The sequence below is a fragment of the Hemitrygon akajei genome, chromosome 1 (assembly GCF_048418815.1).
Source record: "Hemitrygon akajei chromosome 1, sHemAka1.3, whole genome shotgun sequence".
NCBI lineage: Eukaryota > Metazoa > Chordata > Chondrichthyes > Myliobatiformes > Dasyatidae > Hemitrygon > Hemitrygon akajei.
The window spans coordinates 31,870,937-31,888,488 of NC_133124.1; the positions used below are offsets into that span (position 1 = coordinate 31,870,937).

The 17,552-nt window shown below is 39.5% G+C and overlaps 1 protein-coding gene across 1 annotated transcript in view; it reads right to left on the reverse strand.

The window, feature by feature from the left end:
- The window catches only part of LOC140725254 (retinol dehydrogenase 10-like), a 65,802-nt gene that overhangs the window by 9,712 nt on the left and 38,538 nt on the right, over positions 1-17,552 (reverse strand). The window contains exons 2-3 of the mRNA XM_073040486.1: positions 6,171-6,269; positions 2,887-3,032 (exon numbers count right to left, since the gene is read on the reverse strand). Coding sequence (XP_072896587.1) covers positions 2,887-3,032; positions 6,171-6,269 — 245 coding nt within the window. The remainder of the gene's footprint in view (positions 1-2,886; positions 3,033-6,170; positions 6,270-17,552) is intronic.

Consider the following 17,552-nt stretch of genomic DNA (forward strand, 5'->3'; position numbering starts at 1 on the left):
AATTCCTCCTGCAACCAATTCTCAGTATTGTCTACATGTCATAATTCTGTGTTGATCCATGCCCAAAGCTCATCTGCCCATCCTACAATACACATTACATTGAAATATACACATCTCATAATATTAGCTCCATCATGCTCAATCTTTCGAATAATTTCACACTTTTGCAGGTGTAGCAAAGACTTTGTTTTGGCAAGACAAACAATTTTCACCTCAGTGATAGTTTTCAACTACACCTTTATTGTAGAATGTTAAATGCTGATATATTAATGTGTCAGGCAATATTCACTTCTCAAAAGCAGTAGTCACCTCTTTACTATTCATGGGACCTTGATATTCAAAAAAACTACACTTACAATAACTTATTGTATGTGAAATGCTTTGAATTCTGACAAATTCTATGCAAGGTACACTAACTTCAAAAGACTATCCTGCAATCCATCTGACAGTAGAGTATTTTAATGTTAAGCCGTAACTACACCCTAGAATAACAGATGGCATTATAAATGTTGATGTACAATATTTCAGATTTCAATTAGCAAAAACACCATCAGTTGCTGCTGAACATAGCAATACAACAGAGAATAGTTGAATGTAGGTTTTAAAAGTAAATCAATTTTGGACAAAATAACCTAGCTGCAAGAAAATTACAACAAATGACAGGCAAAGCATTACTTCACATTTCAAAAAATATTCTGAATATTCAGATAATAAAATCATTATCTCAACAGTTCTTTTCCCAATCCTGTTCAATCTTAAATAAAGGATGCTTATTCCATTGTAAAAATAAATTATACCAATAGAATTCATCGAAGGGTTCATACTCATAAGGCTCATTGAACGGTTCATACTCAATAGTATCTAACAAGTCAGCCTCCAATATGTAAGGGAAGTTACTTAAATATATTTGTAAAAAATGTCTAACTAGAAGGTATTGTAAAAAGTGTGAATATGAGAGAATATTTATCAACTAATTGTTCAAAAGACAATCTGTCTTTAAATAAATCCAAAAAATAACTATTTTTCCAAAGTAAAATAATTGGATCACTCAAAGAAGATTTAAAAAGGTAATTACAATAAATTAAACTACAAAGTTTAAATTTTTTATTAAGAAAATTGTGAAACTGGAGCCAAATTTGTAAAGAGTGCTTAATCACAGGATATAGGTTTAAATGAGCAACTTTAGCTAATTGTATAGGTAAAGCAACTCCTAATAACGAGGTTAAATAAAACTTTCACAGCTCTGAGTTCCAGGTCTACCCAAATTGGCCGATCATTCCCATCAACCCAATATAACCGAAAGGACGTATCGCAAATTAACAGCCCAGTAATACATTCTTAGATTAGGTAAAGCAAGACCTCATCCTTTTACAACTTTAATAAATTATAGTAAAAGTGAATTGCTTCCTTTAAATGAATGTCTCATATATGATGATATTCCCTTTAAAGTTATAGATTCTTTTAGATATTTAGGTGTTACAATTTGTTCCCTTAGTGGACTTCATGAAGTATTCATTTAATAGATGGAGTCCACTTACATTTTTACTTGTTGGTCGTATTTATATAGTTAAAATGATGATTTAACCAAAATTTTTATATTTATTTCAGAATATTCCTGTTATTTTGACTAATAAGTTTTTTGATCAGATTGATTCTATTATTCTATCTTTTATTTGGAATAATAAGACCAAGAATTAGTAAATGTCATTTACAAAAGTTGAAAAAGGATCTCAACAGTTCTATATTAAGAGATTTGAAAATGATACTTCTGTACCTCCAGTTCAGTAGTGTGGAGTATTGGCCGGTCGGCAGAAAACAGAGTGGGAATAAAGGGATTGTACTCTGGCTGGCCGCCCGTTACCAGTGGAGTTCCAATAGGGGTCGGTGTTGGGACCGTTGCATTTTACAATGTATGGCAAGGATTTGGACTATGAAACCACACATGAAACCACACTTGAAGTACTGCGTGCAGTTTTGGGCTCCTTATTTTCGAAAATGTACTGACATTGGGAAGGGTTCAGAGAAGATTAATGAGAATGATTCGAGGAATGAAAGGGTTACCATATGAGGAATGTCTGGCACTCTTGGGTTGTATTCCCTAGAGTTCAGGAGAATGAGGGGGGAGATCTCATAGAAGCATTCCAAATGTTAAAAGGCCTGAACAGTTTAGATATGGCAAAGTTATTTCCTATGGTAGGGGAGTCTAGGACAAGAGGGCACAAATTCAGGATTGAAGGATGTCCATTTAGAACTGAGATGTGGAGAAATCACTTTAGTCAGAGGGTGGTAAATCTGTGGAATTTGTTGCCACAAGAGGCAGTGGAAGCCAAGTCATTGGGCGTATTTAAGGCAGAGATAGATAGGCTCTTGATTAGCCAGGGCATCAAAGGGTATGGGGAGAAGTCAGGGGAGTGGGGATGACTGGAAGAATTGGATTAGCCCATGATTGAATGGCAGAGCAGACTCGATGGGCCAAATGGCCCTTTGAGTCCATTCTGCTCCTATATCTTATGGCCTTATTTATCACGTTCCCATTCAACTTACCACATTTACTGGAAAATATGGTGGAACATCCAATGAAGTAAATCAAAAGCATTATTACTTCTAATAGGAGTAACAAACAACAAGCTGGAAAATCTGCCAGTCCACTTAAGTGCTAGTGTGCCAGATTATTGAAGTTTTGTCTTAACATTCAGCTAGTGTCTTGGACCATATTCTTCTAAGCTACTTTAGGGAAGTTTCAGAATGTGAACTTTCTTCAACATGCAAAGCACAACACCACATTTTCTACATAGACTAACTTTTGTGCTTCTCAGCCAGTGCCAGGTAAATACCACACACTAATATACAATTTAAACTTCAACTGAATAATTCAAATTATCTCACCTTATTCTGCAACCACGGAACATACCGGTGTCCACCAAATAGGGGCAAACTAGTGTCATCTTGATCCCATCTTTGTCAGTTGCCTTCAACTCATGGCTTAAGGATTCATGAAATCCTATTGCTCCAAATTTGCTTGCACAGTAATCCTAAATGGCACAAGAATAAAGAAATCAGAACAGTTTGCACCTTAACTAGTATGTTCGACCAAGTTTATGCTTGGTTCACAACCCAATCAGTACAAGTTACTAGCAACCCACAAACTATGAGAGAATTGCTAATACTGCAAATCAAAGTGCAAAAGATCCTTGGCAAATTCTTTGAAAATTCCCAGGCACTGCCCAATTAAACCCCGAGACAAGAGAAGAAAGGGTGCAAGTGAAAAAGAACTGCTGTTGCATGGAAGCAGAAAATAAACGAAAATAAAGATTTTTATCATAGCCAGTTGGATGAGCCACAATGGGCAAATATTTTAAAAGTGCATTAAATCTTAGTGCTTTCTTTTATTGCAGAGTTGTGAATCTAATTGATTTAAAAGGTGAAATTGAACTAAACTCTACGCAGCTGCATAAAAACGCGAGATTCTGCAGATGCTGGAATTCAGGAGTAAGAAAATACTGGAAGAACTCAACAGTTGAGGCAGCATCTATGGAAAGGAATAGACCGTAGATATTTCAGGCTGATCCCTTCAGGACTGCAAAGGAAGGGGAAAGAGGGCAGAATAAGGCAGTGGGGGAGGAAGGATGAAGTGAAGATAGATGGAAAAGGCAAGGGCTGAAGGAGGAATCTGATAGGGGAGAGGATTATGAAAGAAAGGAATAGCAGAATGACATTGGGAATCACATTGACAGTTAACGGAGAAGAGGTAAGAGGGCAGAGTGGGGATTAGAAGAGGGACGAGGGAAAGGGAAAATTACCAGAAGTTTAGAAAAATCTCTGTTCATGCCATCAGGTTGGAGACCAGATAGATTGAGATGTTGCTCCTCCAACCAGACGGTGGCCTTGTTGTGGCAGTAGAGGAGGCCATGAACTGGCATGTCGGAATGGGAATGGGAGTGGGGAGTGGGGACTGGAATTAAAATGGTTGGACACCAGGAATTCCTGCTTGTTGCGGATGGAGCAAAGGTGCTCGACAAAGCAGTCCTGCAATCTATGATGGGTCTGAGCAATGTAGAGGCCACCGCATTAGGAGCAATACAATAAGATGCCCCAACACATTTACGGGTGAAGTGTTGCCTCATCTGGAAGGAGTGTTTAGAGCCCCGAATGGAGATGAATGGACAGATGTAACTCTTCTTCCACTTGCCAGGATAAATGCCACAAGGGAGATTAGTGGGGAGGGACAAATAGACAAGGAAATTACCCACCACCTAGCCTGCACTCCTTTCCCTCCCCCCAGATTATCATCATTATAATAATACAGAATAAAGAGAAACACTGTCATGGCATGAAAACTTAATCTAGTGTTGTGCAAGTCGAGTATTAGAATTGGGCTGTATTCCAGCCGAGGCAGAGATTCATATGCACTTCCTGCAACCTGGCATTTGGTTTGCATGACGTGGCCCTTATGTTAGGAAGGTCATGTAGAAATCATTACTAACCATTTCCAAGGATGCTGCTTGGCCCACTGAGTTTTTTTTTGCTCCATTACACTAGTGTTTATTTCTTTCTTTGGAAGTTGGTTGCAATCTGCTCTCTATATTTGTAACACCACAAGCAAACACTGCATTAACACCAAACAAAAACAAAAGAAATTCTGCAGATGGAGGAGCTTAGCAAGTCAGGCAGCATCTCTGGAAATTAATAAACATTTGATGTTTTGGGCTGAGACCCTTCATCAAGACTGGAAGAAAGGGGAAAGATGTCAGAATAAGAGGGTAAGGAGATGGGGAGGGTGAGGAGGACAAACTCGAAGGTGATAGGTGAAGCCAGATGGGAGGGAGGCAGGATGAAATAAGACCTGGAGGTGATAAGTGGAAAACCTAAGAGGGCTGGAGAAAAGGGAATCTCATTGGGGAAGATGGTGGATAATGGGGGAAAGGGAAGGAGGAGTCATCCTGTGCAGGTGAGAAGTGGTAAATGGCCAGAATGTAGAAATGACAAAGAAGCTACCAGTATTCGGAGAAGTCAATGTTTATGTTATCAGGTTGGAGGCTACTTGGACGGAATACAAAGAGTTGCTTCTCAATCCTGAGAGTGGCCTCATCATGGCAGGAGATGAGGCCATGACCTGACATGTCATAACACGAATGGGGATAGGAGTTGAAATGCTAGCCACTGGGATGTTTCACTTTTTACAGATGGAGCCAAGGTGCTCAACAAACTGGCACAGAGTGACATCAAATTGAAACCTAATACATACGAGGGCAACTCAAATAGCTTGGAATGATTTCTATGTCCAGATGTCTTACCCAAAGTTTTTAAAGTTATGAAAGGGGAATGGATGCAGAAAGACCTAGGGGCAGAGGGCAATGTGTGCACAAAAATCATTAAAATAGCAGGTCAACTTGAGTGATGAAGCATAAGCAATTCTAGACTCCAAACATGAAATTTGGAGCAAAAAAAAGCAAGCGGCTGGAGGAATTCGGTAGGGTAGAACATCTGTGGAGAGAAATAAACAGTGGATGTTTTGGGCCAAGACCCTGCAAGGGCCACAGTAGTGTAGCAGTTAGCGTAATACTATTTACAGCTCAGGCCAGAGTAGATTTCAATCCTGCATTCCTCCCCATGGAATGTATAGGTTTTCTCCCAGTCTAAAGACGTACCAGATTAATCGGTCATTGTAAATTGTCCCATGATAAGGTTAGGGCTAATTGGGAGGAAGTGGTTGGGGGTTACTGGGCATAGTGGCTCAGAGCTGGAAGTGCCTATTCCACGCTATATCTACAACTAAAATAAATTCATTTCCATAGATGCTGCCAATTGCATTTTGTGTGTTACTCTGGATTTCCAGCATCTGAAGAAGCCCTTGTGTTTTGAATCAAGCCAAGTCTTTCTTCCATTGGCACTTGGAAGTTTAGATTCCTCAAAATCCAGCAATAATAGGATTCAAGTTTTCCACCGATCAAAAAAAGTACTAAAATATAAACAGTTGGACTCAAGATCATATTTAAACATTTGAAAATGTATTAATATTGTCTTGAAAGTCTCAGCCAGAGGATCTGCTCACACACCAGGCCAATGGAGTGAGATACATTTCAAATGGAATGATTACACTTCAATATGCAGCTTTATCTTCTGGAAAATAAAGCAAATTAAAATGTTTCACAATATAAAGATGGACAAACCTCAACACCAGCAGTACTGAACAATCCTAAGGAGCTTGCGACTGTTACAATATGTCCATGATTCATTTCCAGCATCTTGGGAAGAAATGCCTTGGTGGTCTTTAATAGAAAAAGTCAGAAATTAGTACTGGGCTAGGTACTCCAACATATTAAGCATTAGTACTAGCAAACTTTGAACAGGTGAAACCAAATGCAAAAGCAATAAAAGCAAATGACAATGAGCCAAGTCTTCAACTACCCCAGAATAACAAGTCAGTAGTGCTTAAACCATGAAGTTTCTTGTTATCTACCACTGGGAGGCTAGTTCTAACTTGACAGTCAAGATAGTCTTGAGAGCTGACAAGGTCCCATCCCAGGTGCACAAATAGTCAATGACCTTGGTAGTTGCAAATGACTGAAAATTCAATAAACTAAGGCATTGAAAATACAAGTTGCTTGAAAATGTCACTGCCTCTCCTCACAGCAGCCATTCACACATTTCAATGGTATTACTACAATTCCTGGCACAGACTCAGCGGGGAGATATCCCAGCTTGATAGCCAGGAAATTCACTGCCCATTAGTTTACTTGGGGAATTCTCTGGTCTAATGCAGGCTGAATAGTAGATATGCTGGCAGTCTTTCAAAGAAGCTGACGGATGCCAGAAACCCTGGCACATTGGACAACTTGGCCCAATTAATTTGCAGATAATGGAAAGAAAACAAGAAATTCAACATATCTGGTAATCCAGAACAATACACAAAAAGTTGGAGGAACTCAGCAGGTCAGGCAGTATCTATTAAAATAAATAGACAATCAAAATTGAGCTGAGGCGCGGGGGTGGGGGGGGGGGGGGGAAATGCTGGCAGGGGGTGGGGGGAAGGACTTACTAGATGATAGGTAAAGCTAGGATGGAGGGAAAGATAAAGGGCTGGAGAAAAAAAATTGATAGGAGAGCAGAGTGGATCATGAATGAAAGGGAAGGAAGAGGGGCACCAGGTAAAGATGACAGACAGGTGAGGAGAAGAGTCAGAGGCCAGAGTGGGGAATACAAGAAGAGGGAAGAGGGAGAAATCAATGTTCATGCCATCAGGTGGAGGCTACTGGATGGAGGTTTGCTCATCCACCCTGATGGTGGCCTCACCACTGCAAAAGAAGAGGCCATAGACCGACATGTCAGAATGTGAATTGAAATAGGAATTAAAATAGTTGGCTACTGGGAAATTTTTCTCAGTGGATGGAGCAGAGGTGCTCAAAGTGGCATCCCAATTTACATCAGGGTTCACCAAATGTAAAACAGGCCACATCGGGAGCGCTGGAGACAGTAGATGACCCCAAAAAAGTTGGAGGTGAAGTGTTGCCTCACCAGGGTTTGGGCCCCTGAATGGAGGTAAGGGAGGTGGTGAATTGGTATGTGTAGCATTTCATTTGTTTGTGGGTATATGGCAGGAGGGAAAGTAGTGGGAAGGGACAAATGGACAAGGGAATCAGAGGGAGTGATACCTGCAGAAAGCAGCAAGTGGAGAGGTAAAGATGTATTTGGTGGTCGAATCCCATTGAAGATGGCAGAAGCTGAAGAGAATGATATTTGTTAGCCCGTGAGCCTCTGCATTTCAACATGAGGACAAGAGGAATTTTATCCCTGCTAAGGGAGCAGATGTCTGAAAAATGGTGGAGCATTTGGAGCACCTCCATCAATGGTGGAGGCTGGGAAACCATATTCTTTGAAGGGCACCTGATGTTATGGAAAGAAAAGCCTCATCCTGAGAACAGATTCATCAGAGACAAAGGACTTAAAATGGAATAGTACTTTAAAAAAAAACGAGATGGGTAGGAAGAGGTATACTCAAGATAGCTGTAGGAACTGATAGGTCTAGAAAAGAACGCTAGTAGACTATTTGTCTCCAGTAATGGAGACAGATTGCAAAAGGAGAGGGAGGTGTCAAAAATGGACCAAAGAGTGGAGACAAATGGAGGCAAAGTTGATGAAATTGACAAGAGCAGCCATGAAAATAAAATTCTTCTTGCTATACACTTCAAGTTGCCCAAATGTCAAAATTAAAAGAAAAAAAAATCAAGAATTTAATTTTATGGATGTAAACTAAGCCATCAGTTAGAAATTCTTCTGACAAATCCAACAAGGGATGGGAGCAAACGTATTCCTTCACTGCTCAATATAAAAGATCAGTAAAATTTGTGACTTACAAATTTGTGAAGTCAAAATAAAGGAAAATGGATTGCTTTCCTAGAGACACTTCTCTCTGTCCTGCTAGTTGACATTCATTTTAAGAAAATGAAGTCATTTTGACTTCAGGCTTCATCTACCTGTTGCAATACCGGCATACTAAAAGAAAGATGAGTTAATTCCAAGATGAAATTCAAAAATACCATTTTATTGATTTACTATTTTGCTTAAAAAATTCAGCAGTTGTGACAAGGAGTTGCCATTCCCCCTCATTTTGAACAGCAGCCAGAGATCGGGAGTGAGAGAAGAGGCAACTCTCAGGTCAGCAAAAATGCATAGCTTCATGGAAACTATGGTGTTTGAACAATGACTGATCGGAGCCATCAGATTCATTAGCAAGGGCAAATAAAAATAAGATAGGGGCAAGTGGATTGGCCCTTGTTGGAGCGCAATGTTCGAGTGGGGATTTGAGATTTTAGTTTTTCAAGGCTTCAACAAGGAGAAGCTTGAATGAGAGAAGGCAAAAAGCTATAGGTAGATTTTTTCAGTTAATTTATTGTTTCCTTCTTTACAATTACACAGTTGGAGCAGTAGAAATGTCAGGCAGGATAGCTGAATAGTCCTCTTGTGGGATTATGGGAAGGTAGGGAGACCTTCAATGTGGCTGATGACTACACCTAAGAAGCTGCAGCTGGAAGCACTTCAAACACTCCACGTTAAGGTGCTGGAGCTGGAACTGGATGAACTCCAGATCATTCAGAAGGCTGAGAGGATTCGATCAGTACATAGAAGTCCCAATGTGAGAGTGTGCAAAACTTGATCTCCCATCAGGGAATGAGACACAGCAGGTGACAGAAGTTTGTGTAGGAGAGCACTTTGCATCTGGTGATCATAAGCTATTAGTTAAGTTAATTATGGAAAAGGAGGGGTCTGGTCTTCAGGCTGAGATTCTAAATTGGAGAAAGGCCAATTTAGATGGTATCAGATAGGATCTGGCAAGTGTGGATTGAACAGGTTGTTTTCTGGCAAAGGTGTACTTGATAAGTGGGAGGCCTTAAAAGTGAATTTTGAGAGTACAAAGCTTGTATGTGCCTGTCAGAATAAAAGACAGGCATAGCAGGACTAGGGAACAATAATGCTGCCAATATAGCGCCAAAATACCCCTACTCCCAAAAAATTGCAAAAAATGGTTTTATGGTCATTTCTTGTACTTTCAGATACTGAACAACATATCAAAAGTTGGACAGAAACAGAGCATGGGAAAGTTAAAAAAAAAATCTGATGTTAAAAAAGGCTGCCAATGAAAAGAATCAGACCTATCTATATCTGTCTTATTTTGCTATATTTCTGTTTCTAACAATGGCAATCCCAAGATTACTACCTTTGAGGTCCTGCTTATCACTTCTTTCCTAACTTCCTATAGTCTGTTTTCAGGACCTCCTCCCTTTTCCTACCTATGTCATTGATACCAATGTATATGACAACCTCTGGCTATTCACCTTCCCAGATCAGGATATCGTTGACACGATCAGAAATACCTCGGACCTTGGCACATGGGAGGCAAACTACCATGTTTCTTTCCATGTTATTTAAAGTATTCTAAGGGACTGGATATATGAGCATTTGGATAGACAGGAACAGTCAGCATTACTTTGTGTGTGATAGATTGTGTCTAACCAATCTTAGAGTTTTGATGAAGTTAATAGGAAAGTTGATGAAGGCAAGGCAATGAAGGCTGTCTACAAGACCACAAGATATAGCAGCAGAATTAGGTCATGGTGATGCAACTCTCCTCTCAACCCGAATTTCCTGCCTTTTCCCTTTATCCCTTCATACCCTGGGCCAATCAAGAATGTACACGGACTTCAGCAAGGGACTGGACAAGGGCTCACATAGGAGGTCAATCAAGACTGTTCAGTGGCTTGGCATTCAAGATGAGGTAGACACTGACTTTGCATGAGAAGCCACGGAGTGGTAGTAGATTGTTGCCTCTCCGACTGGATGCCTGTGACCAGTGGAGTGCCACAGGGATTGGTGCTGGATCTATAGTTGTTTCTCATCTATATCAACGATCTGGACAACAATGAAGTTAACTGGATCAGCAAATTTGTGGGTGACACCAAAATGGAGGTGACATGGACAGCAAGGAAAATTAACAAAGCTTGCAGTGGGATATGGATCAGATGGGGGGAAAAAAGGGCTGAAAAATGGCTGCTGGAATTTAATGCAGACAAATGCGAGGTGTTGCACTCTGGAAAGGCCAGGTCTTACACAGGGAGTGGTGAGGTACTGAGCAATGTGATTGAGCAAAGGATTTTGGAATACAGGTCCATAATTCGTTGAAAACAGTGTCACACAGATAGGGTCATAAAGAAAGCTTTTAGCACCATTACCTTCGTAGAGCTAAGTATGGAATACAGGAATTAGGATATTATGTTGAACTTGTACAAGATATTGGTGAGTCCTAATTTGGGGTATCTTGTGCAGTTTTGGTCATCTACCTCCAGGGTAGATTTACAAGGATATTACGAGAGTTCAAAGCATATTTATTAAAGAGTGTATAAATCATGCACCTTGAAATCTGTCTGCTTACAGGCAGCCACAAAGCAGGAGACCCAAACAACCCAATAAAAGAAAGACCAAAAACCACAGTTCAGGGAAAGAGGAAAAAAAAACAAGCAAACAATATAAGCAAGCCAACAGCATCCCGAACCAGAGTGAGTCCCACATCTGCTCCCAAAGCAGCTGAAGTAATTACAATGAAAGATTGAAAAGGTTAAAATTTTATGCTCTGGAGCATGGAAGATTGAGGGGAGATTTAGAAGTATATAAAATTATGGGGGGTATAGATAGGGTAAATGCAAGCAGGATTCCCCCACCCCCAGAGGTTGGGTGAGACGACAACTAGAGGTCATGGGTTAAGGGTGAAAGATAAAATGTTTAAGGGGAATGAGGGGAAACTTCTTCACTCAGTGGCAAGAGTGTGGGCGGGCTCTGTCGTGGGCAAAGTACTGGAGAGTATAACATCGGTAGCTGAGCGAAGGGCGCTGAGTAGGCTACGGTCAATTATGGAAAACCCTGAACATCCTCTACATAGCACCATCCAGAGACAGAGAAGCAGTTTCAGCGACAGGTTGCTATCGATGCAATGCTCCTCAGACAGGATGAAGAGGTCAATACTCCCCAATGCCATTAGGCTTTACAATTCAACCGCCAGGAGTAAGATATGTTAAAGTGCCGGGGTTAGGACTCAATGTATTTAAGTAAACTACTTAAGAACTTTTTTAAAGCTATTATTAATGCTTTTTGAGAGAGTGATTTAGATGCATATCATATTTTTACTGAGTTAAGTATTGTATGTAATTAGTTTTGCTGCAAGTGTATGGGATATTGGAAAAAATGTTGAATTTCCCCATGGGGATGAATAAAGTATCTATCTATCTAAATGGTTTGACATGGACTAACAGGCCAAAGGGTTTGCTTCAGTGCTGTAGTTTTCTACGATTATGATTGAGCTGATTACCTAGAACAGCTTGTGACAGCTCCTATGAATTAAGTCAGTTTTAGTTTCAACATCTGCATGTGCCCAAATTGTAAATAGATAGGGATGCTTGGATTTAAAATTAAAAATGGCACTGCCATAGATGGAAAAGGTCTGGAGAACGAAGGGGAAAAAAAAGTCTACTCAGTGAAGATGACTCCTAGGCTTTGATTTGGGGTTATTTACTGCTTACTTCTCATGCTGAAATATATAGAAGTATTTAAAGTTTATTTCTAAAATCTGTTGCAAATGATCAATGTTGATGATTGAAAAAAAAACACTTCATTTCAAATATACCGTGGTTCACAATAACATAATTTGTAGTTTAAAGTAATGATTAAAAATACTAAGGTTAAGTGGTTTCCTTCAGATGGGAAAGCAGTATTCACCTCTGAACACAATTTTCCTCAATCATATCCATTTATTGTTTAAGCACTTACCTAACAAGATTACTGTCATTAAATTACAAGAGGCCATTGAACATAAAAGACAGGTCAAAACTCATGAAAGGTGAACTCCCAACAGCATCTCAATATTTTCAACAACAATCCATTTATTGATCAGTTATACTAAGTTAACACCACATCCAATGCAAACCCCAGGGAAATTATTGCAAAAACATTCCAAAATAACTAACCTAACATATTGGTAGGGTTTTTGGGGATGGGGAGGGTCTAAGACAATTATGGAAGACACTTAGATATATTTTCCAAGAGGTTATCATGCATATAAATGCTGAAGATTCAAAGAATTAGTGTCATGAGCCATCATTGCATGACCAAAATTCTAGCTTAAAATAAAAAGCATTAAATAAAATTGGACACCAAATGCTGCTGGCATGTATGATTAGCTAATAGCTTGGCAAGTGCACAAAAATGCTGAGAATTATACCAACAGCACATGTGAAAACAAAGTTTGAAATGGCATAAAAACAGGGTGCAGACAGAACTATCAGGATTTTTTTTAAAAAACAGTACAATACTAGGTACTTAATTTGTAATCCTGACTAGTTAATGCTGTGTATCTCTATTCACTAATAACATCAGGAAGTTCAGGACTCCCACAATAATGAAGCTTTCTAACCATGTTAACTGCAGTTTGCCAATGACTCTCTGGTGTTGAGTCCTCACAGGAACACAAACTTTTTGGCACAGAATCAGCAACTCCATTCATGAGAGAAACCACTTCAAGAAAGCCAAATTTTGAGTTAATTGGGATTAATACAATTTAGTTGACTAACAATTGCGCATTTAATAGTTTAAAAATCTGAAAGACTGAAATACAAACATTTCAAAACCCAGTTTGGGATATGGCTTGGTTAGCCATCAGAGTTTAAAATCTTCACCCACATTAACTCTGACCTCTTGCAAGACCTCAACTTCAAACATGTCATTTTACAATCGCTTGGTCTCAAATTCAACATTTTCAAATCAAGCCTACAAAATGAGTCAATTGTTGCCCATTTTCAGCATTCCATTTCATCCCCACCCAAGATCTTGAATGTTACAGAGCTTTCAGATACTTATGTCAATAATGACATTAAGCATTTCAGTTCTGTACCAATGCTGCCCGACCAACCATTTGTTTTAAGATTTCACCATCCTCATTCTGCCTCCACCCTATTACATCTACTATTTTAAACTTCAAAAGGGTTCTGTGCTGCAGCATGGTAGGAGCAGGCCCTCAGGCAGGGCCATGAGAAAATGCACAAAAGATTCAGTTAATTGTAGATAATTTGTCACATTTAGGCAGCTATTGGAACAAACATTTATTTTGTTCATAAAAGTAAATATCAGCAACTGTACAGATCATCTTAAAGCTGGAATAGGACTGGTTAAAGGTGTCTGCAAATACTCCAGCCAACTAGTCCAAACTGAATAGAAGGATACAGTCATGGACTCCTGAGCCTGTCACTTTAAGGCAGGCTGATCTGATGTGTTATTACCATGAGTTTAATCTGTTACAGGTACCAAGTGGTGTCATTTTACTGACCTTCTGTTCAAAATATACATGGAAAGCAGAGCTTAAATCAGAGAGGATGCACTGTTTCAAAAGATACTGCCTGACTTTGCTTCATAGTCCATAACATTGAAACCTTGCCACAATCAACAGTCTATGTGATTAATCTGGGATTAAATCACCCGTACCTGAACTCAACCTGAAATACTAAGATACCCAATTATAAGTAGAATTAAGGAACACTCTATGCATCTCATGCAAACCTCAAATAAACAAAGCAAATATTAAACAACACACACAAACTGCTGGAGGAACTCAGCAGGTCAGGCACCATCAATGGCCACTAGTTGACATTTTTGGCCAAGAACCTTCAAGGCTGAGAAGGCAGGAAGATGCTAGAATAAGGCAGTGGGGGAGGTGAAGGAGGCTTGTTGGAAGATGATTGGCGAAGCCAGGTGGGTGGGAAAGGTTAGAACTGGAGAAGTAGTAATCTGATAGTAGAGGAGAGCTACAAAGATTCCAAATTATCCCTCCAGGTGTTGATGAACCACCCATGATAAGGGCAGACTTTTTAAAAAAGAGCAAAACTTGCAGTTGTTGTCCCAGAGTTTAAATTGCTGAGAGCGCCCAAAAGGATCGACTGCACTTTCAATAGTCATCTCCCATTCATAGTACTGGTCTCAGCTGACCAAGCTTGCTCAGTTGTTATACTGAGTGGACCTGAGATGTAGAAGACCACAACAGTTTTTTTTTTTAAAAAAGTCAGTAATGTTAGGCAATGCTCCCAAATTCAGAGACCCCTTCTGCAACCATGGGCACTGTCACATCATAAAACATCGTCAACACCATGATAAGCGGCAATGCAGATTTGTAATTAGAAGGCTGCAGTCAGCCAAAGGCATTTGAGGCTTAATCATGATTACAAAGAACAATGACTAGCTGAGCGAAGGGCGCTGAGTAGGCTACGGTCAATTATGGATAACTCTGAACATCCTCTACATAGCACCATCCAGAGACAGAGAAGCAGTTTCAGCGACAGGTTACTATCGATGCAATGCTCCTCAGACAGGATGAAGAGGTCAATACTCCCCAATGCCATTAGGCTTTACAATTCTACCGCCAGGACTTAAGAACTTTTTAAAAGCTATTATTAATGCTTTTTGAGATAGTGATTTAGATGCATATCATATTTTTTACTGAGTTAAGTATTGTATGTAATTAGTTTTGCTACAACAAGTGTATGGGACATTGGAAAAAAAGTTGAATTTCCCCATGGGGATGAATAAAGTATCTATCTATCTATCTAAAAACACTACAGGCAGCAAGATCCATTATTAACATTTTGCTGCAGTTATGCGAACCATAGTCAGTGTTCAACTCTTGCACTGTCACAAAGCGTGAAGAATATAAACTACATTATCACAGTTGAGTCAAAGGGTTCCATCATGACACGACAGACTTAGACTCATGTTTTCTTGCTCTCTTCAAGGTTACACAAGCAGATTTGACACAAAACTTGACTCAAGAGGCTCAAACCTTAGCTGACTATTGCTATGCTTGATGATTGTAATGCAGGAATAGAAGTGGAAGCAATTAGCTACGAACAGCCATTCTCATGGGATTTCTTAATGCGAGCATAGGGCTTAATAGCACCAAAGTGATCAATCCAACAGCAGATGTGCACCATATTTATCTAGTTCCCTGGGAGTCTTAGCTGAGTAACAAATCATTTACCTTTTGCTTGGTGACAATGACATCAAACATCCTTACATGCAAGTTTTGAGTCCACATTCCCAAACTGCACCCAGTCTTGGTAAACTAGTTTGAAGCTCATCCTTTAATGTAAAGTTATTCATGCAATACCCTACTCCCAGCCGTCTCTCCCAAAATAAAGCCACCCAATGTGAGTACAGGTCATCCCCAGACAAGATTTGTTTTAGACATGCCTAAGCCAATTTTATCTGCAAATCAGAATGTTGCCATTAAAACTCAACATGGTAACCATACTGCCACACTAATGTGAAAAATTATATCAAACGCTACAGGAAAGATGAGAAACAATTATGACAAGTGGAGAGGGGAAACTAGTTCTGCTGTTGGAACAATCACAGCATGTACATTGGGTCTTCTGAACTTAATAACATCAGAACTCATTCTCATATAGGGGTGTCTTAAGTTCAGTGCTCATAACCTGGGGACTGCCTGTACACTGAAACAGATAAGCCTCACAGAAGCCTGACTAGAGGCAGAGGGAGGGTACTGCTTTAGTCATTAAACCCACAAGATTCTGGGTCAAATTAGAAAGTGCCATCTTTCCATACTTCTATATAGCACTTACAGATCACCTTGTGCTGAAACCTGGCACACAGAAGAAATCTGAGCAAACAATGTTCGGACATTTAAATTTAATTTAGAAGAAATGCACTTAAGTTTAAGAAAATTATATTTTTAAAATTGACCAAAAAATTGATGTAGAATGCAAACGTATGCAGTTTGCAAACTATCAGGAATCCTGAGAAATCACAATGTCTTCCCCCACGCAAATTCCTTGAGCAACACCAAACACAGTTTATCTGTACCATACAGCTGCCTGACCAAGTTAATACATCAAGTCAGTTATTCCACAGACATTTAGAAAAGGGTTTATTTCTGGCTGTTGGAACACAGCCAACCATGTGAAATACTTAAAATACTTAATATCACAAGAATTACCATCAATTGATCCAAATCAGCAGGTGGCATTAAGTTTGCATATTATTACAACCCAGTAGGAAGTTAATCCTGTATACCACATGATACGATCATACTCTGGCTTTGATGTTAACTAAACATCAAGGCAAGGTGATTTTTGGAGCCAAAGTTACATCGGAATTCGACTAATCACTTTAACTGATGATATGGCTATATTCCAGTGTCATTGTTATGGTAGGACCAGCTTGCAATGAAACAGAAAAACACACAGGATTTAGCTGACTGCTTTGGACAAAATATGGTAGATTTTTAGCTGTTAGCTTTGATGCTATGTTCAAACATTAGCAATCATGTGCCTGGAGGAAAAAAAAAGATTGGTGAAATCCAGCACTGAGATGAGATGTGGTCAAGTTCTTCCACATGGCTTTACAAGTTAACCTGAGGAAGCATTAGATACTCACAAAATGCCAGAGGAACTCAGCATCTATGGAAGAACATTTCAGGTCAGGACCCTTTTATCAGGACTCAATGGTTTGGGTTTGCTATATAAATTAATTTAGAATGAACAATGATAACAGAAGACAGTGATTAAGACCACTCGAGAAGTGTTCAGAACTAAAACTTAACAAATATTCTGCAAAATTTCAAGCTAACAACTCAGGGTTTGGTATGTAGTGGAATACATTGCCTAGCTTCTATTTAATTAAAAATCATGAACTTATAACTAATCAGGCCCCCTCTTCAGACATGTGTGGCTCTGCTCCAGCACTTCCTCCAGCAAGAGCTCTGCTTTTAATAGTCAAAGCAGCAAGCCACAATAAAAGGGACCTGGTTGACTAAATACAGCAAAATAAATCCCAACAAGTAGAGCAGTATCCCCTCTTCAGCACAACCACAATATTCTTCACTATGCAGGCATGGCACAGCCCGCACTATCTTGGCTGTTTAAGAAAAAGTCTGAGTTATTGTATTCTGCAGGTGATAACTGGTGAGAAATAATGGTAGGAAGATGCTTTCCTCAAAAAGG